Below are 22,835 nucleotides of genomic sequence, written 5' to 3' on the forward strand. Positions count from 1 at the left end.
GGTAAACAAATAGAAATTGCATTTATTTTCAAAGATGACACACTTCTTAGTAATATTTAGCCATTCTGACATAAGAAATTACATGTTTACTGACAGCCATACCCAAACATATATACACTCTACTTCGGTAAATCACCTGCTTTTAATTTGCTTCAGCCTAGAAGCCATAAAAAACCTTCAAGTAAATAATGCAGCAGTTAATTAGAATTTTCTTTGTGATCAGATAGATTAGAAAAGAGACATGTACACTTAAATTTTGACTATTTTAGAAGGATGAAATTTTAACTTTATCCTGCAGTTCATAAGGAAATCTAAAAGGAGCCAATTTGGGTTCACTAACAAAGATGTCACCAGCACTATTATGAAAACAAGCTGGGGCAAAAACTATGAAAATTCATCGCTGTTTCAAGCAGAGATATATCAATGAGCCTTTTGAGATTTCAGTCACTGAGGAATCAACAGAACTTATATGCATTTTATACTTTTAGTCCAGACTTGAATCCCACTGGGAACTTCCTACCAATGTTTGGTACATTTTAAATCAGAAGGCTTTTTTCTGAATTATACCATTACTATACCATCACTGTTTCAATTACTGATAATGCATCTCAGCCACACTGAACACAGAAATGCTGCTGCTTTTTTGCTGATTTTCTGGATAGAGAGGCAGTTTGAATATCTACTCACACTCCAAAATGTAACAGTGTGAAAACTACTTTTATTGTAATTACAGAACTTAAAACAATATACACATTAGTAAATTATATTTTGGGGGTTGTGTTTATTTTTTTCCCCTCTGAGTCCTGATTATTCCTGAAGTGAAAGGAAAGGAGAAAAATGTACAGATTAGAGATCAAGAAAAATCTCCACAAGGTTTGAGCTTCTGGAGAAAGACTGAAGCTGAAGGAAGAACTAGAAACAGCAACATTGCACAGAATGCTTTTTTTTTCAGGTTCAGGTGGCTTCCAATTACAAAGCTATAAAACAGAGACTGCACCTCGAAGTCAAGGCAACCTGAGCAAGAGATACTGCAGCTTTTTTTCTGTGAACATATGGTATCACTGCTCCTGATGGATGGAGGGTAATCTGGGAACAAAACAGACATTTGCTCCTTATGCAAATGTCCTTGCCTTTATGGGTAGCTGGAGATCTGCAAGAATCTTGGCACTTTGGCAGATTTAGATATTTCATGATAAAGTCTTTCAAAAAGGGACAAGGGAAGGCACTTTTTAAGACATACTTTTATTTGGAAAATCCAAAGCATATTGTAAGCAAACAATGTAAGAATGCACCATTAATAACTCATGTTATTTTACTTTCTCTAATATCTGCTTTTGACAAAGTCACTTTACTAGTAGTACACTATAAATCACTATCGAAAGTGTTGTTACAAATGCTACAGATGTGTTAAGATTTGCATTCTGTAATCTGGCTCAGTATTAACAATTCAGCTGGAGTTTTAATAGTCTATTACAAGATGGATTGTTTTTCTTCTGTAATAAACAAACTCATTTGCTATAGTCTGTAAACATTTTGGAGCTAAATCAGAGAGTTTGGTTTGTATGGTTTTTTGGTTTTGTTTTTTTTTAAATCACAAGTGTGCTATATTCTGTCTCTTTCCAACACTGACGGTATTAAATTACAGTGAAAGGCTTTGGTTTGTTGTGGGTTTTTTTTTTCCTAAATAGTGAATTTTTTTTCTTAAATTTGATACAGCTTCCATGAAAAAACCGCAACTATCATGGGTTAAACAAAGCATCCTGAAACTGGCATTAGCCCAGGCAAACACAGAAAGATATATTTAAAATAAAGTATTGCCTCTCATCACTAGCTAGTGTCAATACCTTTTGTATCAAATTATACAATAAGAGTCCTACAGAACCTTAAGATCACTTCCACCTGTGAATTTATGAAGAGGAAAGCCTCTCCCATTAGTCTCTTAAAGAATCTGCTGGTCTCAAGTGAGAGCTCCTAAACAGTCACTAGGAAGTCCCTGAAGAGTTCCCAGGATTGCAACAACTGTAGTACCATCAGATGTGCTGCAATTCCAAGTGAAAACATCAACAATATATTTTATTTCTTTAAGAAACAGATTTCCCAGAAGACTCTTCAGTCAGAATACAGTAAGCTACTTATTTTCAGAAGCTTCCAAAGCACTTTCAAAAAGTAGCATTAATTGGTTTAATTTTTACAGATGCATTAGTCAATTATTGTCACTTTCCTAAATTTTACACTTAATCATGTAAAACTTCAGTAATAAACAACATTTTCCAGCAATAACATTCATATCTGTGTCTTAATTTCCACAGGCAAAATATTTTTCTAAGTTTCACTCAACCTTATGTATCACCAATAGAAACAAGTCTGAAATAATAATGACATCAACCCCAGTTAAGTGCTTACCATTCAAAATTTCCTTTAGATGTCTAAACCATGAATGACAGTGATCTTCACTTAAGTTATTTAAATGGATAGCACAGTCTGTTAGTTTATTTTCTTCTCTATTCAAACATTTAAAAATTGTGATACCCAACAAAGTACCACCTTTTTTCTGTCCTACAAAACGACGACGTTTCAGTTTTACTGAAAACACATCTTTCATTTCAATAATCTCCTCTTGAGCCTGTAAAACCATACGAGAATCACCTGTGGGGGGGGGAAAAAAAAGGTGTTATCAACATGATTAGGAGTAATATCTAAAAAAAAATTATTGTTATGGCTTCATTTCTAGCTTCAGTTGTTGCATCTGCTCATGCCTATATTGAAACTTACTGCATACCGTTTGCCTCAATCCCTGGTGTTATATTTTACCAACTTTCTGTTATTTAGGTTAGGTATCCAGCTATACAAATAGCACATTTTCAAAGAGGCTATTTAATCCCTTTTCTGATATTCAAAAAACCAAATAAAATTGCAGGCTCCAAGAAGAGTGAACCATCTTTTGTGTGTGTGTATGCATTTGTATTCAAAAAGGAAATTCTTCAATATATGTTCCTAAATCATAGCTCTCGGAGATCAGAAAGAGTGCTATGACCCAAGCTGACTATATGCCAAATTTATTTTTTCATTTGATACAACTGCTGCCTTTTGGGTTTAGACTAGCGACATATCAGAAAATAGTTAAGCAAAAATAGAAAAATAAACCAAAAGTGTGTCACCCATCTTATCTTTCATTTTTGAGTTATGAATTGACTTAAAAGACAAGTAAAAGAAAAACAGTTTCAAAAGTTCTTGTTACAGTTCAAGACCCTCACCCCAGAGGAGATTTGTGTTAGGCTAGAACACAAGTGAAGGTTTTCTTATCTCAGGCCTGTTATAGACATGGACCCTGTGGCTGCAGACACTATCACTTCAGTGACACTAGTTCCAAATGCCTTTCAGAGATGTATCAGCTGAACCACGGTGGTACAGGCTTCTTTTTCTGCTCTCTTGAGCTGTAAAACACCCAATTCCTCAAAAACAAAGTCAAATACACAGACTGAAGGAAAAACGTCACCATTCCGATCAGTGCCAGATACTGTGGACACGAAAAGTTTCCCTTCTTGCTTTGTAATTACAGCAGATCCAATATGCTAGACCAGTAAAGGTCCCCTTGCAGCCCAAGGCAAGAAAAGCTAAAAACCAGAAACTTTTTCCAAATCTAGCAACAGCTCAGTCAAGTGGTTTCTCAATAGCAAAAGCCATACCAGATTCTGTTCGATGAGTATTTGCTGCATGCTGTACTGAAGGGCCAGGGAGAAGCTGCAAAAGTCTATTTTAACTGTCTTCCTGGAGAAGATGGACAGCAGTGCAGGTGTGAGACTGCAAAATCAAGTATCACCTATTTCATGACACTACATGAAGCTGAGGGCTTCAGCAAGTCATACTTTTTCTGAGCAGGAAAAAGCAGCCTGCGTCAATTCTTGTAACAGTTTGATGCTGGCGTTTCTCAACATCATTTCTTGAACCAGACTATGCAGTGATCATCTTTCTATCCAGAAATCCTGGAGGATTGCACCTCAGCAATGCTAACACAGCTAAAGCTCAGGTCAGTATTACGTCTCCCGGCAATTCTTAACCAACCCAATTTGGTATTTTTCCTATTCCATACCAAATAACCTACTGCAGAGATAGAAGCATGACCTTATTGTGTTTCCCACACATTTTTCCAACTTGTTACATTTTACCATCTTAATTTCTCCATATGTCAGCTACTAAGGTGTAAAACTGGACTAAAACCATTCCATACTTAGCAGGAATACTGTGACAAATAAATGTTTGTGTGTGCTGAGACAGTACGTGGGAAGTTGTTTGCAGTGCAGATTTTCAGAAGTATGCAGCAAATAAACAGAAGGCAACTCACGAAACAATATAAAACAAAACAAAGCTTAAACTACCGAAATGACTGCTGTAAAAGAATTTTCTATAAGATACATTGAATGATACCAGGGGACTAAGGGGAAAAAAAAATCGTATGATTCCATTTGAACAGACTCAAAGGGTGATTGGACATTGTACAAGCAACCTTAATACTAACGTTATCAAATCAGAGATCTTGATTTTTTTCAAACTTTGTATTGCTCTTCTAAAACATTTGGAGGTAAATAGTCTTTGTAAGCCTTAAATGAAACACTTACTTGTGATATCCTGAATCACTTACCTGTGATATCCTCAATCACTTACCTAGAACTACATAGTTTATTACCTCTATTTAAGACTTGTTTTAATTTTAAAACCAGCATTTTCAAGGGGGTCTGCTTATCTTTTTCCAGAAGGTCTCGCTGTCAGACATACAGAACACTGAAAATTCCAGCATGCAAACTCAACATTGTAGGAAAATTGGTAAACAAAGACACATGAAATATAACAACTGTTCTGCAGCAACAACTGAGCTGCAGCATTTATTCCCCCAGACCAATTCAAATATGATAAATGTGTTTGCTTTTTAAATATTTTTAAACAAATAGCATTTTGGATTAAACTATTAGTTTTGCTGAGAATATCACAAATTCTGTTATGCTAATGTTATGCATATGCATCAGAAATAAATTACAAACATTAGCCTATTCGTCCGGCACAAAACAGGTAAAATGAAGGCCTGTTAAAATACTTTTTATTCCCCCTACTAGCTTTCATAGAATGACATTTAGTCATAAGCCAGGTAAGGCTTGCCTTCTCTTTTCATTTCAAGCTACTATTTCAGTTGGATTTTTATTTGCTTTTACATCTTCCTCTTACTCTGTATTTGTCAAATTCTTGTGTTGCTCAGATGCACATCAAAACTCTTGCAAATTAAAATAATACATTCTTACTAGACCACACTAAACTTTCAGAAATAGTATTTGACTCTAGTTGTTCTACTGGAATATATTTTCAGATACAGCTTCGAGAACCATATCAGCCGCAGGAATACTGAATCATACAAAAGCATCATCCTCAAGTTTTAAATTGTAGAGGAAATATTGAACTAGCTAATAGGATTGGGACAGCCATTTTTTACTAAAGTTGAAAAGAAATCTGCATAAAAGTCCCTAGGCATATTCTATAATTTTAATCTTCTAGTTTTACTGATTTTAAGATCATCGCAAATGCAGTAAAATTTTATAAAACAATTCAGATAAAGAACATTTAAGTCATGAGCTACATTTATAAAATATTTCTAGTATGTGATAACAGCCAAGTTTACTTAAAAAAGTGTCTAATCCAATATGTACCTTATTTTTTAAACTTCAAAAAACCTATTGGTTCATTAGTATCATATTGGTTATTGCTAGCTGTTTCAGGACATTAACTGTCCTCTCACATTACTTAGAAAGATATTGGGTACCATCTGTTCTTGCAAGAGATTTAAGTATACATCTATTAGATATCATGCTATTTATTTAATTCAGTACCCACTTCCCTTTGTTGTATCTTCTGAAAAAAAGTCAATTTAATTACAAGGAATAAAGATAATCTCTTCTACCAGGCTGCCCTGTCATCATGAGAGCAGAGAGGGAACCTGTATAAAGTAGGTTACAGGCGTTAGGAAGAGTAAAACTAACAGCACTTAACATTTAACAAAGATCTAACAAAAACAGAATATATGGCACTTAAAAAAAAATTACTATAAGCCAAGGGCTTGTCTAAATCAATCTCAGCACATCTGTCTGATGTAGAGCGTAAACAGGATTAGAGTTGGATTTATCTGCTTGACGCTAATTGTACTCAGTTTCTGCACATGTCCACTTTTTTTTTTCCAAATACAGCATGAAAAAAAGCCTGCTTGGATATATGAATTTCTAGGAAGTTTTATGCCCCTATTTATCCTCTCACGGATTTCAAGCAATGAGACTATCCTACATTTTTCCTATTTATGGTAGTCTAATCTCTTATTTAATAAAAATTTATGTCTAAATACACCACACTGAGCTAAATCAAAAGGTGAGGGACTAATTCACTCAAATATAGTTTAATTGTAAATAGCAAACCAAATTTTAATTAGTTAAGAGTGTTAAACTAGGCTTTAAACAGATAGATTATCTCATGTTTACAGCAAAATTGAAGAAAATTTCCACAAAGAAAAAAGCAGTACTACTGATAAATAGAACAGTTTGTAAAGAGAAGTGTGCTATTAAAATATAAACACCGACACTTCAACAACAAAATATTTATTGGACTGTTTTCCTATAATAGAAGCCCAACATCTAGAACTGGTATTTGAGGTCTTAATTTCTGTAACAAATTTCTGGAGTACATGGGAGACAGTAGAAAATATACATGAAATGTGGCTGTATAATTCAAGTATGAGAATTGGACATGAAGGAAAATGTGCTATACTCCCTTGCTTAAATTCTTCCTATCACCTTTGGCAAGAGACCTAGCCCCACTTAACTACATTTAGTAGATAAATCTCTTACACGTTTTAGGCTCTCTGTCCCATTACGCTCTGAAAGTTTACTTCATTAATAGTCGATTGCTATAGCTAAGTGCAGTGTAACATAATAGAAATAATTAGAAATAAAAATCATCAAGACTATACCAAAGAAAATACAGTGATCAACAGTAGTTATTATAGAACTGATTACAGATCATCTTACACTGTATGAACACTATTTTCAAAACAACCATTCGGGATATACAATAAAATATAACTGTATTAATATACAACCAAAAAGGAAATAAATAGAATAAAAAATTAAATTAGTTTTGACAATATGTCTACAAATTTTTACAATAAATATGATAATGTCTAATACATATAAACCAGCAACTATTAACTCACTATTAAGCCCAGTTTTCCCTTACTGTAGTCTGCAAAGCACAATAAGTAGGATGCAACTGATTTATAAAACCTTTACAGAGTTTTCAGCTACAACTTTGATTAAGAAAGACTGGCAATGAGAAATACAAAGGAGCAAGTATGATCATTCTTGTCAGAAGAGCTGAGAATCACTGCATAGCTCACCACACTTTTTAACATTAATTTAAAGACTCTAATCATGAGAGAGAAAAGCTATTTTCAGAATATCTGAATTTTCAAGGGGTTTTTTATTTCAAAAAGACAGGTCATGCAACACCTTTGGCAAAATTTGATGCTATGCCTCTTACTCTCTTCTGCAAGCAGAGAAAGCAAAATTGCACTTTCTGCTTGCCAAGAGTATCAAACTAAGCTGAGGAGAAGGCGGCACAGCAAGGGCCAGGCTGGGGAGGGGCTGGTTTTTCTTTGAAGATTACTTTTATGCTACTCTAGTCCTTTTAAATGGCGTTGTAAGAGAAGCATAACACAACCAAGGCCCTAGTCTAGAAAAACGTTTCTCAGACTGTGTGTAATGACCTCCTTGGGAACAGCAAGGAGTTCAGGAAGTGCTACAAAATACTGAAGAGACGCATTCCAGTTCCTCCAGAGCTGGAGAGTAAAAGCAGGGTGTAACTACTAACTTCATCTTTTAATGGCAGCTATTCACTTGCAGCAACAGCTGTATTCCTTCAGGGCAGAAAACTGAGCTTCAAAATATCTGACAGGAATACAACCAATTTTCCTTCTCCTTCTCTGGAGAATCTGAGGGTGATGTATTTTGCCAAGCCAATGCCATACCTTGCCGCTAATCCCTCTTCCAATGCAGGCACCTACCTCACTCACCTGCCACGACTGTGTAGTCCAGCCCTCTTGCTTATGTCTGGCACCTGGCAAAACCAAGCTGAGCCAGTTCAACTCCCTAAAGTTACATAGATTGTCCACTTTATTTGGGTTTTTTGCTGCCTTAGCCTTCTGACAAGTTGTTTAATATAATCAGTTCAACGTTAAGTCCTACAAAACCAGAGATGCTTCAAAGCAATAAGAAAATACACAGCAGGGAAGAAGGAAGGACTGGGACTGTCTCCTTTCATCAGCAGGAAGTCAACACGGTTTGAGACAATCTGCTCTGCATTTTCACTTCCAATTGCTAACTCCCCAAAGATCTCACACACACACACAGATCAACGAGCGTCAGCAAGAATTGGGAAAGATGCACAATGGTTTATCTTGATTTTTGAATTGATAAGATGTAACTATTTACATCTTATCAATTCAAAAAAATTATAAATCTCAGAATAGAGCTCTGTTTTATAAACCTATAATGGCACATTAAGTTAGTTTTGCTGGATAGGAAGTTACCACTATTTCAATACAGCAGTAAAAGGCATTATTCACTATTCTGGCTTAGAGAAGTCATCTTATTTTAATCTACTATCATAGACAGCTATCTCTAAAAATAAGATTATTATGAAGAATAATTGATATACTAAAAAAATAATATTCTTTAACAAATTTGTACTTCAGGCTCCAATTTTTCAACTCAATCTCAGCCAAAAACAAAAACAAAACAAAAAACCTAAACAAACAAAAAAAACCCCACAGTAATTTTCCAATGGAAATCCCAGATCATGGGATAAAGGCTTATATTAGATAACAGAAATTACATTATTTGATTTCTCTGTTTAGTAATTTGTACAAATAATAAATTTTAAAAAGACAAAATGTGATAAATGCAACAATATAAAACTGGCTTGAATGGTGGTGTGCAAGTTTCAATACATTCTACAAAAAGTGAAAAGTTTTTGCATTCTTTGCTCAGCGTATTTCTTGACAATTTTACTATATTCATAGCATGGGTAAACACATCTAAAACTGCAGCCTCCTACCTATCATCCTCCTCTCTTGTCTCTCTCCATGTTTCAAACTGCTCTTTTCCCCAAGACTCCTTGACCAGCTGATTCCAATCCCTGTTCTCCACCATCTCTTGTAAAAACTAATCCTCAGTCTTGTGAACACCCTTATCAAACCGAGAGGGCTGTTGCAGATACATGCCCCTGTGCCCAGCATCATATCATCACAGCAACTGCAGGAAGAGCAGCTTCAGGGGACATTTGGGGTAGTCATTGAAGTCCTGAGTTGGACCATACTCAAGGACTTAAAATTTGGTTAAGTTTCACTACACCTTTAAAAGATGGCAACAGGCGAATTCCTGACAACAAGCAACCACTGCCAAACTGCCTAGTTCTGGCTGAACCAAAATGAAAGATGATGCTGGCAACTGGCAGAGCAAACATAGGAACAGTTCAATTAATCCCATACCATAAAGACAGAGTTTAGTACAGTTCAGAGGTCGTCTTTGCTGGAACTGACTCCCCCTGGAGAGGAGCCAGATCTGGGAACTTCCCCTCTGAGCGCAACCAGATCTCAGGAGTGACACTTGCACCTAGCATCCTGGGTCTCCATGATGCCCGGCAGGCCACGGACAAGGCCCTTCTTCTTGCAGTGAGGCTCATTAGACATCTATCCCTCAAGCTTTCATTAGTGTCTTGTTCCATCTCTATTTTAGAGCAGTGAAGTACCTTGCGTATTAATTACAGGCTAACAGCAGAACTTTGTCAGAAAAACATACCAAAACTGGTAGTTTGAAAAGAAGCCCAATAGCTTCTTGAATAAATACCTCCATGGAAAAGTGCGATTAAAGCTTAGCACAAGGCCAAATGCTGTTCCTGACAAGAAGCTTCACCTTAAGGAAGTGTTTCCCTTTCATTCTCCAACAAAGAATTTGAGGGAGATTATGAAATGAAAAATAACCCCCCTAACACGAAGATCTACTGGGTATAATGCCATACGGAACAACAACGCTAGCTGAAAGGAAGCAAGGCAGACAGTGAGTCATTCTGAACCTTGAAGCATTTGAGAGGATGCATGCAGCAAAGACTTTGCTTTTTAATAGTTACATTTTCTCATTAACACCACACCAAGAAAGAGGTCACTGAAAATAAATTTACTAGAGAAAGCTCTATATTTTACATTAAGACTATGGCCCACATACTGCCTAATTTCATAATATGATTGGAAAAGTAGCAGCAAACCTTTCATTAAGCGCCTGAAACTTTGGGGCTTTTCATGTAATAAGTGAAAGGAGTCACATAACAAACTTCAGAGTAACAACAGGGTAAAAAACATCAAATTATTTCCATCATATTGTAAAACCTCTGCAAATTTAAGCACCAGATTAAATGATTTGTCTTACACAGACCGACAACACAACCGTCATATAATGGAATTCATTTAAAGAGAGAGATTTCTGAAATAAAACAGAAGACTGGGATCTAATGGCTTAGATGATTTAATACAGCGGGCTAGCAGAGCTGGAAGATACTAAAGAATCCCCAAAGAGGAAACATTAGCTTAGTTCTACATTGCTTCGAAAAAATCTCACCCATACACACAGTTTCATACCTACTAATTTATATCATAATCAGGGCAATTACTTCTGTCATTTCAGAAAATAAGGGGAAGCGGGGAATCAAAATAGCCTCTTATGGCCATATGACATCACTGGGTTTGATAAACTACAAGTTAATAATTAGTTCTACTTGGACTCTTACTGGCACTCTTACTTCAGCTTCGAATACAGATTTACAAACCATCCATACTGCTAAATATCAGTGTCCCACTTTCAGGGAACTCAACATGCCTCCAATATCTGAATTCTAGTCTTTTCTGGAAAAGATTTTCAGGCAAGCATTTTCAGGCAAGCATTTTCTTCAGGAAAAAAGAACAGACACATCCCATTCTAAACAGAGGACAATTTCCTTCTGTAAGCTATTGGTAATTCATGTATATTAGCAATTCATGCTTTTAGGTATTGAAGCATAGCTATCAGCTGCTAGATAAGCTCATCCATGAACTTCTCATTGGTCAACAGCTACATGTTTGGCTTTATCCTCATTGATCTGTGGTCTATTTTTTCAGAAGCTTTCTTCATGAACTCAGCAATCCTTTGTATCATTCTATCTGCACCTTCTATTCTAGCCCAAGGGTAAGAGATGGCAACAGCACCACCAGAGTCCTCTGACAAGCATAAACCCGTCCCCTCACCCCAATGCTCTTCAGCTCAGTTTCCACATAGGAATAGGAAGAATGTAAGCTACACCACTTTGCCTGCAGGGATGAATGAATCCTTTTTTGCTCATGTACACCACGCTTGTAACGGACGTAAAAGAAAAGCAACAGAAAACCCCACAGAATTTTGTTAGATGATCTTTATAGCATACATGGTTTTTTTCCCCTTCCTCTTAGTGGAACTGTTCATATTTCTCTAACTTTGTAAAATATTTTTGTGTATTAAAAATACACTTTATACTACATGATACATGTATAGTACAAAAACGACTCAGAACACAACGCCAAATTTAAGGTATACTTAGTCAAATGTATACAAATTAGCCTTTCATATAAAGAGAAAGCTTACAAAATGCAATACTCCAGAAGCTTTCTGGTATTACAATTATTGTTACTATATGGAATTGACTACATTTGCAGTGACACATAATCCTGTGACTGAGGAAATAACATTCTCAGACTTTCATCCATTTTAAAATTTTGTTTGTAGCTTAACACTATGACAAAGCTCTCACAACAGATTTGATACCAATATGATGTGACACAACTGAACCAAACCTTAATTTCACTCACAGTAAGAAATCACAGGATTAAGTAACACTGTGCAGTCTTTTAGAAAAGTTTATTGCTTCCAGATGGATGCAAGTTTCCTTTCAGCACTGATTGTATCTTCTGTACAAAGGGTGCCAATGTTACTATAAATACAGACAAAAGCAGTTATAAAGATAAATTATTAAAATATTGACATAAACAGGCTCATACAATACTGCCTCTCTCCACAAAGTAAGGACAACTACATTAGTGACGTGTGTATCACAAATGTTCAATATAAAAACATGTACACTCTTTTTAGAAACTACAGCCCATATACGAACAATCACAAATTTGCAAGGTATCCATAAAATGACTTCTAATTCAAACTGCGTGCTCTTTGCCCCATGTTGTGTAGTGCCATGTGTTTCACTGCATGGTGCATACTACCAAGATGTCCACCTGTGCCCATGTATCTGCGCAGCAAGCTAAGTATATCCTTACTTCATTTAGCAGCAGAACTGTTGAATACACACTGCAATATGCTTACGTTGAAATAAAACTAAATTTGTAAATAACAAATGTCTTTAAGCTAATTTAAATTTCAAACCATGTACATAAGACACTGATAAAGTGTATCAGCAAAATGTTTTCCAGAAAAAAACAATTCTGTGGAATATCTGATTAGACTATAAGAAAATTATACATAATGCTGTTTTGAAAATCAAAATACACTCAAAAATTATCAGGTAAAGCCAGTACTTTGAGTTGTTTTAATATTTTATGTTGTTATACAGTTCAGGAATTACAAGTATAAGTGGTAATGAGTCATTTAAAACACATTATTTGAAATTTTCATGAGATTCTCAAACATCAAAAGATCTCCATTTTGTTTTTTATTTGTGTAATAACCAGTGCATAAAGTAGAATAAGTTAATGCATTTTAAAGGGCATGCAGAATCCATAAATTGCTTTGTGAATAAAATTTTAGCATTAAGTACCATGGAATTCAAAATGAACTATCAGCATAGAAATAACTTTCACTTTTACATCAAACTACATTAGTATACTAAGTTACATACAGAAACCTTATTTTCTGACAGGCATATCAACTGCTTCAAAACAGAGCCACTAGTCAAAAAACCACCACCAAAAAACCCACCCCAAAATTTTCTATGATGTATGCTTTTCATCCTTGCATGCACCAATAGTCTCAAGCAAGGAGTCTCCTATCTATTTTAAGCAAATTCCTTGACATCTCCTGTCTACTCCTCTTAACTCCAGCATGGTAGCTGTAGCTACATGCCACATTTACATATGTATTCCTAATTGCAGTCTATTCCTAATCCTAGTACTAAGAAATACTAAAATCAAACAGAAAGATTACTGATCAACGTATCAAAAAAAAAAAAAAACAATTTCAGATGAGTTTTCACTGTTGGAGAAACGCATGTCAGATGACAAAAATACAATTCAGACCTCTCATAATACATACTAATTTTTACTCCCCCAAACTTTTAAATGCTAGCATTACACCAAATGGACACATATGTACAGGGATTACCACTATGAGGTTGAAGTAAATATCTTACTTGCAGATCCTAAGAATTTTACTCACAGCATAAAGATCCTGCGTATGGTTGCAGGATCACATATTCAAAGCACCCATACAGCAGCTAACAGAGATGCATCTTCAGACTGTCTCCAACAGGCACTTGCACAGTATGTGTGTTATTGTTACTATCCTATCTAAATTTTCCTCTATCACAATATTAAACTTACCTTGCTCATTTAAAAGTAAATTGAACAAATCAGAGTTTCTACACATATCCAGACACATGTTACAAATCAGACAATAATCTTTGACTTAGCCTTAAAGTGAACTAGTGCAAGAAAATTATCATCACCTGTGTTCAAGAATTAATTACTATAGATGCCTTGGCACACACCTTAAAGCTGTTGACATAACAAATGGATGTTTTACATTGAGGGTTGTCTTCTACCCTGCGAACATCAGAAACCTTCTGAAAGAGATTTATGGAAAAATACCAGCTAAGCATATTGAAGCTGCACTTCTTCCTAATCTTGAGTTTGATGAAACTAATTACTCTTCTGGAATGGTTTGTAATGGTTTCAGACTCATATCCTATACAAGTTTAGCTATTGTATTTGGAATTTAACTTCCCTTCTCCACAATAAACATAAAAAACCCAAAGACTATAGTAATTCTAAACATACATATAAGAAATATTTTTAAGGCACTTATGGCTAAGAAATACAAGTTTCCTATACAGTCTGCTACTGTATTGTAATTCTTAACAACATTTAATAAAATTAACCTCTTGATATTTTGTCACACAAAGAACACACATTCTTTAAACTATATCGATCCACCAATAAAAATAAGTACCTCGCGAACGGAAGGCTAGGCAAACCGAATTTCAAATTCTACCAAGAAAGCCTGCTTAATAGCACAAATTCAGATGGAGTTACAGATTAGTGATGTGTGTGCGTTTACATAAAATATCATTTAAATATAATTTAACCAGTTTCTGGTAGGTAAGACCAGCAATACCAGGTCAGAGCAAAAGTCCATCTGTCCTGGTATCTTATGTCAAACCATAGCCATAAGCAGATGCTAAGAGAAGAGAAGGAATAAAGCAAGCATTTATTCTATTTTCCACTAATACTTTTCCACTCCCCACCTGTTTTCATTTGGGACACCCTGAACTGACTGCAGTTTCTACACATTTAACAGCACTCAAATGAGGCCTTCTATCTCCAGCTGAATCCACAAAATCTTTTAGCATTAACAGTATCCTTTGGCAGTAAGTTTTGCAGTTTTCTTACTTGCTGCATGATTATTCCTTTTGTTTTGAGCCTGATTCTTCTTAGCCTTATTACATGCACCACATTTCTTATGTTGGAAGACAGAAAGCCATTGCCATCTACTTTTTCCAGGCGCCATCTCAACTTTTTTCAGACCAAAAAGTGCCGGCCTAGTCCGTCATTCTCATCCAGGAGCCATTCCTTACCTTAAATCATTGTCACCTCCTGAACCTTCTCCAGTCCCACATCATCTTTGTTGAGAACACCAGAACTGCACACAGTATTCAAGATGTGGTTAAATAACCGTTGGTTTATAGAGCATACAAACATCTGTTCTAGTCTCTATTTATGTCCTAATGATCCTTAACATAATAATCCTAACAACTGTTTAAGTGACAGATTACATTTTCTCATAATAAACCTATGATCATATACGTTGGGCATGGTCTAGCTACAGCTCCTGATCTTGATCCCAAGCTGATGGCATTCAAATAAGAGATCAATACACTACACTACGCTTAATTATATCAACTCTTGGACTCACTGTCCCATTGCCTAGTCAAATGGGTAAAACGGCCATGTCTCTGAAGCTGTGCTGTAGGACATAACTGACAATCTCTAAAAGCTTTTCCACTCCTATTTCAACAGTCCCAAACAAACAAATTCAGCATTTCTGCTTTTCTGTGTTTATCCCATGCCATTTTTTCTCTTCCAAACTCCTTTTAGACCACGTTGTTAATATACCAAAGGCACTATGAACTTTTCAGGCAACCCTCATTCCATGAATTAGACAAAGAAAACAAATATTAGAAACATAAAACAAAGAGAAACATATTTAAGAACAGCTTTCTTTTTACTGTAAGTTCATTTTATTAGTCTGCTCCTGCATACAAACTAATATTGCTAAACTTTAAACTTGAAAATGTAAAAAGCAGTAGCTGCTTTAAGCACGACAAACAAGCATATACATATAAATGACATTGTACGTTCAGTACTGAATTTCTGTGTGTACGTTCCACAAATGGTTTCCATAAAACACATGAGACCTAGGAATGAAATTTCAAAAACACCACCTGCTTGTTTCCGTCATATTTTAAATAATTAACTCCTCAACAAATGTAAGTGCAAAAAAAAAAAAAAAGCCTTTTTATTTCTTTTTTTTTTTGTACTACAGTAAAAAAAAAATAGAAAACTACAAACATTTATCAGGTACTCTTTTCTTCTGCTAAGCATTGTTTTCTAAAGCAACCATAGTTGTTATTACTCCATCACAAAAGATCTATGGAACAGAAAAGGATCTGGAGGATATTCTTAGTTTAATCACAGCCTTGTTTAATGAGTGTGTTGCAGTCAAGTGACCAAGAAACATGACATTTCACATGAAATATTCAGAAGCATTCTTTTTCCTTTAGTAAAAATAATGCCAAGTTAAAAATAGACATCTATATACAACCTTCTCCTGATTATTGTAACATATCAATATATTTAGATTTACCCTGGAATGCACCAACTGCAGAATTTACTAAATGAAACCATAAATCTGTTCAAAGTTTGATGTCAACATGAGTTACCACCATCTACAGCCACCTAACTTAGTATATCGTTCACTGGTGCTATGATAATTTTGATCCCTAACTAATTACCTCACCCCCAGTTACACTACGTAGATGTGACAGAGCAGGCCTTTGGGAAGTCCAAAACCATCCAAGTATGAAATCTTCCAGTACCTTTCTTGACAGAGCTGTTTGACAAGTCTCCAAAAGGCCCTGCGACAAACAGCGTGCCAGGGAGAGGACTTGGACAGGAGCAATCTCATTTTGAACCATCTTCAGAACAGTCAACGGATCAGCCAGGCAAAGATCTACTATTTTCACACAGAAAGCCAGCAAGTTATCTTGAATTTTTTCCTATTTAGTTTTAGCAATTTATTTACAAGAATTTTCACTTAAGTTAGAGTAACATAGGCTTTTTTAAAAAGCTATTTTCCTACAACATCATTTTTAAGTGAGAATGCTATTTCTACTACACTGTACTAAAACAATACAGAAAGATATAAATACAAAGATGATTTTTAAACGTCTGTCAAACGGGGTTTTAATAGAACAATGAGCATTTAATTACTCATAACAGTATCTGCAAAACAGCACTATATTTAGTCGTAAGTATTTATTGCTGTTACCCTCAACTTGATCATTTGTATGTCAAATCTTGTTTTTCCAAGACTGTCTGCGCTGTGTAAAGATCTGTTTCCAGGATACGTATAATTGTGCAGTACATAACATCTGTTGCTTTGCATTTTCTGAGCTTCACAAAGCATACTTTCCTATATTCACTTGAGTGTATGGACTGATGGAAGAGATATATTGTCACAGTTCAAATAAACCAACAACTAGAGCAACTACTCCGTACTGAAAAGCATCTAAGTAACTACCATCGTACATAGCCCAAACAGACAAAAGCCAGGAAATTCAGAATTCGGCACTGAATTCATGAACTGACCATTTGTTTAAAATTGCAGCACACAGGCAAGAAACCGCCACATGCTAGATTAGAGAACTGCGAGGTAGACCAAGTTACTGTACATTTTATCAAAGATTTAATATATTCCTACATCTACAACTAAACAAGAAGCCAGGGGAGGGAGGAAGTTGCACCAGATCTTAAACATAAGAAGTGGAATTTTCTTTCATCAAATCCCTTACAGAAAGGCTACCATACATCAGGGCTCACATGAAAATTCAGACCTACAATTTTTATTTTTTTTAAAACACCTTTTATCATTTTTTTTTTTTTTTAAACAAACATATTTATCTGTGTCTGTTACCACTGACAGACCATGAGAGAAAACAGCAGCTTCCGTACTACTAGTAAGGAAAACTAATTGTTCCTTGTAACATAAAGCCAGAGGTGGGCCTGGAAGATAGTTTTTAATTCTTATACAAGTTATCCTGGGATCATTTGAATAATTTGTGATCCACTCTGGTTTCTGAGCTCCAATTTTACAAAAATCAAGTGTTGTGGCTTACAATCATTCTACATGCTCTGGCTTACAATCATATTACAAAACCTCCAAATTCAGTGTGGCTTGAAGTATTTTCTTGGTTTTGCAACTTAAGGGCTTATGTATTTATTGCATCAATCTCAAAGTTGCTAAGAGCTATGTTGTCTTTGATAGATATACATAAAGGGCTCGTCATGAGTTCTGTGCTTTGTTTCTGTTTTCTTTAATCTCTAACATTCATAAAATAACATTCAGTATTTGGCATTTAGAATAGACACTTTGCTGAAATATTTTACAATATTCAGCTAGGATGACAAACGTAAATCACACACAAAAAAATTATTTTAATCAAATACCCACCCATCAAAGAATAAACTGAGGATATTCTTCAATCTTAAAAAGAAACAAACTAGGAAAATTTGGGGAAGGAATAAAATAAGAAGCACCCTCTCCGTCTCTACATAAGCATTTTTAAACACTCCCATTTACAAGCATGATAAAGATACAAATACAGCTCAAGGCTTCAAACAAATGCACTCAATCTCTGAGCACCAAACTCCTTCCCAAAAGATAAACTCAGCTAATACTATTCTACACCATAAACAAGTCACTCCTGATAACTGTACATAAATAATGGGGATTGGGATGTTGTGTGAAACACAGCTTACTGATTCTTCTCCAAAGAAGAGCTAGTAATATTGGTAATTCTAGTATCACAAAACTTCCAGGCTTGTGGGACATTTCTTGTTGCTCTGCTGAACTTACGGGGGGAGGGGGGTATGACTCCATGAGGAAACACAATAGGAAAACAGTTACTTTGAGACCTTACAGGAAGCAAAATGTTCTTATTCAATAGTGCATTTTTAATCTGCATACTTTGTAATAACAAAATACATGTTCACAAAGAAATTTCGATTCAACCAAGAAAGCCACAAGCGCATTTTAAATGAGTTAATTATTTTTTTCCTTTAGCAGCTTTGTCACTGAAAAATATGAAGTCTATTACTTTTACCTTCAAAATCACCTTTGGAATTAATACAGTTTTGAGTAAAAAGGTATAACTAGATGACAACGTATATCAATAAATGAAGCTAAAGAAATATCACAAGCCTAATTATTTTTCAAAATATTAAGTCTCATGCATGCTTAAATACACATTTGACTTTTAAAACCACAAACAGTATTATGTGAAAGTAACTACTATCTCTATTCAAGCATACATCATATGTTGGAAACAAAATAATTAGCCACTTTTCCAAATTACAAAAAGTCAACACACCATTTTTTCCTGCAGAGGGCCACAGCAAAACAGTTTGATAGTAAAACCTGAAGTCCTACAAAAAGGATTTCTATGCTCAGCTAGAGTGCAGAAATAGGAAATACCTAGAGTGTCTTCAACTCTTCATCGTAACTACATAAAATCCAGTTACCCAGATAACTCTACATGTGAAAGAGAGATTATAATACGTCTTGGTTATTCATCCAAGAGGAGGAGTTTCCAACACACTAAGAACCCATTTTTGATTGCATTTACAAGGTCATGACTTCCCTGCCCGTTGCAGTGCCACATGCACAAGTGAATTTCAGTTGCGCTTGCATTTTCACTTATTCAGCTGCACTTGAAGATGTGATTCTAAACTGGTATCACTGTCCAAAGGATATTATCTGCACTTCAACTAAAGGGGAAGGGTTCCTAAACTGCAAGAAGGGAGTTCCAAAACTTCTTCCCTAGTGAAAGTTTGAGAAATACCACCCTTACACTTAGTCTGCAGACACAAGTGTTTTTGAGACCACCTAAACAGTTGGAAGGAAGAAGTTCTAGTCACTTATTTCAAGTTAGCGGTTTAAAAAAGAATTTCATTAAATGGTATTTTAAAAGGTTAATTTATTAGCTTTACAGTTGTGCTCAACTCTGTAGTATGTCAGAGAATGATGAAACACAATTAACTCAAAAATTGACAGTTAATGTCTATGAGACAGGAATCAGTTTAGAAAAGGATCTTAGTATAATGCAATTCTATAGCAGTCCCTGTAGTAAATGACAAAAAGGTCAAATTTTGAAAGGAAACAGCAGATACGACCACAAAACTAGCAGATGTTCCTAAAGGATCATCTGTACAAAAACATAAGCATATGTGAGAGAAATCCAACACTATCACAAAATCAGTTGGTGTCTAACATAATAGCAGTTCCTTATGGCAATATGGTAATACATGTATCAGATACTCAACACATTATGGTTTTTTTGTCTGCACATACTGTTACAACATAAGTCATAAAACCCAGGACCGCTGATTTCCTTGAAAGGAAAACATTAGTTCCACAACCCACTAATGTTAAGGTACACAAATACTATTCAATTCTTCAGCTTTATGTTCTCAGATTTTCAGCCATTTAGGCTTTTTCATAAATTGTCTAAGAAGGATAAACATATTTTTAGAGTACTACGTGCATTTAACTAAAAACTTCCTTCTAAAGGCACTGCATAATATAGTTGAATACCCCTATATGAAACAGCAAACTAAAAGGGATTCCTTCTATCCAATACCTACTTGTTTGGTTTTTGCATAATTGCAACAACACCTATTATTTACCTGCTGCTTTTGTAATATACATAGTTCAGGAATAAGATATCTACAATGAAAGGAAAATTGTTTATCTAAGTTTTGTTTATTTTGACTCCTGCAAGAGCAGATGACAGACTTTCCTGCTTTATTTTTATTTCTATTTTGTAACTGTAAAATAAAGATAGAAACGTCTTAATCGGAGCATGTCTTTGGTCAAGATACAAAATAAGAAAATGCAAAAGAACATCGTATTCTGAATTCTAACCCATTTATTACCATGAACAGTAACAACTATGGAGGCAAGTTTATATGGATTTCCATAGCAGAAGACCCCATTAGGCACCATGATCCCCAAAACTATCCCACACAAGGTGCTACAGAACCACATCCTACGCACAGTCCAAGGAGAGAAACAGCCACAGACAAAGAAAGCAGGCGGCAGTCACAGACACTGAGCAGCCAAGCTATTCATCAGATTTTGTATTTGTTTCCTGCAGACATTACTAAAAAACAAAATTAGGAAAGGATTTCAGGAATTATGTAGCTTCTTGGACATTTACAGAGCACTGCTTCTAAATGTGAGGGACTGCCTGAAAGAAACCACGCATTTTCCAATAAACTACACTCGAAAGTCAAGATAAGTTGGTAACATTTGATACAACAGAAAAGACATAAAGGTGCATAGCAAAGATACAAACTCGGGGATGACACGGTAAAATGACAACCAAGAAAATATTGCAACAGCACCTAGAATATGAAAGAGGGGTAAAAAAAATAAATAATGTTTCTCAAAGGCTGAAGAACAGCACGATTCAGAAAGTGAGATAAAAGATAAATGCTTAGATAAGGTATTTGACTGCATACTGGTTTTAATGATTTAAAAAGAACGTTAACTTACACTGAGGAAGGGACTCTTAGCCCTATAGCACTATCACAGACATGAATATGGCACTAGCATGGACATCAAAGATTGGTTAGTATATCAACTTTTTTTTTTTAATATACACTTTTGGATTCTTTCCATCATGCTATATAAGCAAGACCATCAATTTACTCTTGCACACCTTTGTACAGAAAGCATAGTCAAAAGAGTTGGCAATTGTTCTATGAACAGGAAAATTATGGAAGTTTGATAATATTTTTTTTTTTAAACAAACTTGCATCCTACTTCTCTTTACCTCACCACCTTATTATGTCTCCTCTGACTTTTCAGTGATTTCCCTACCCTGCATCACACGTACCTCACACACTATAGCACCACCCTGCATGTCTTCCTATCTGCCCAGCAACAGTTTCCCCTCCATTCACTAATATCCCTCTCCACAGTACCCACAAATCCCTCCCACACCCATATGGCACTTCACCAAAACCCTCACGCTCCCTTAATATATCAGCTCACCCCCACCACAGTATTCTTGATTGCTCCTTGATTCCAACCTATCTTTCTTCAACTGGCCTGCTCAGCAGCCAAAAAACAGCACCAGCTACGTCTGGCTTGTTACTGGTGTGCCAACTGCCTGATGAAGCATAATATGCCAAGCACCCAGCCAGCCACTGTCCCTTGCTCGCCAGGCAGGCAGAGGAGGCGAATAAAGCAGAGCATCGCCTTATCTATAATAGTACATGGCAAGGCGTACTTATTACATAGTGCAACAGGAGAAATGAAGAAAACAAAAAAAAACAATCACAAAAACAAAACCCATCACCTTAGGCAAGTCTAAAACTTACCATTTTATGGCCTACAAGAGCTTTAAGATGACACAAACCACAATATCACCAATAGAAATAGTTTTGCATTAAAAAGAAAAGGCCGTGAAGAAGACTTATTACTTTGTGTGAAAGCTAAATAAATCCTGTTATTTCAAACTCACGTAGCATCAGAATCCAACTCACTAACATGTGCACAGGTTAACATGTATGTGAACCCAAACACACACAAATACAAGTTGCAAGACCTAGCACAGAAACTTATTTTCTGGAACAAAGATTTAAATATCTGATCTCTCTCTTTGGAGGTAGAGAATTAAAGGACATACAAAAGCCACTATTAGACACCCAGGGTATATTAATCCCTTTCAGCATAAGCAGAGAGGTGCATAAACACGTGAAATACAAGAAAAACACCAGAAAGCATGAAACAACGTAAATTGTTCCACAAACACGTAGCCATGAACTGACCTGCTGATAAAGGATAAAAGACACACAGAGAATCAAGACATTATGTCTAGAAGTCACCTAAAATAAAGAACAAATTTGAAGAGGCTTTTAATTAGTATATCCCATTTCCTTAAATATTTTTAATTTTTCACAAAAAGTTGTAAATTAATAAAATCTTTCGCGGTTTCATGCATCATTTATCTAAAAGACATTAATTTTATGGACTTCCTGGAAAAAGATTTAAGAGTGTCTTACAAGTTCAGACACCATGGGATTGCTGAAAACTGCATGCTTTCTTCCTCTAATTTACATCTTAAAGCCATATATTAATGCAATACATGTACATCCCACTCTCAGTTACACT

At 35.5% G+C, this 22,835-nt stretch overlaps 1 protein-coding gene across 3 annotated transcripts in view; it reads right to left on the bottom strand.

The window, feature by feature from the left end:
• Positions 1–22,835, bottom strand: part of CERKL (CERK like autophagy regulator) — a 58,995-nt gene that overhangs the window by 30,967 nt on the left and 5,193 nt on the right. For 2 of the 3 annotated variants that reach the window (XM_072874257.1, XM_072874256.1), the window contains exon 2: positions 2,404–2,646. The exons of the other annotated variant lie outside the window; for it this stretch is intronic. In XM_072874257.1, the coding sequence (XP_072730358.1) occupies positions 2,404–2,646 (243 nt within the window). The remainder of the gene's footprint in view (positions 1–2,403; positions 2,647–22,835) is intronic. 3 annotated transcript variants of the gene reach the window in all.

This window comes from Ciconia boyciana, chromosome 10 (assembly GCF_034638445.1).
Source record: "Ciconia boyciana chromosome 10, ASM3463844v1, whole genome shotgun sequence".
Classification (NCBI taxonomy): domain Eukaryota; kingdom Metazoa; phylum Chordata; class Aves; order Ciconiiformes; family Ciconiidae; genus Ciconia; species Ciconia boyciana.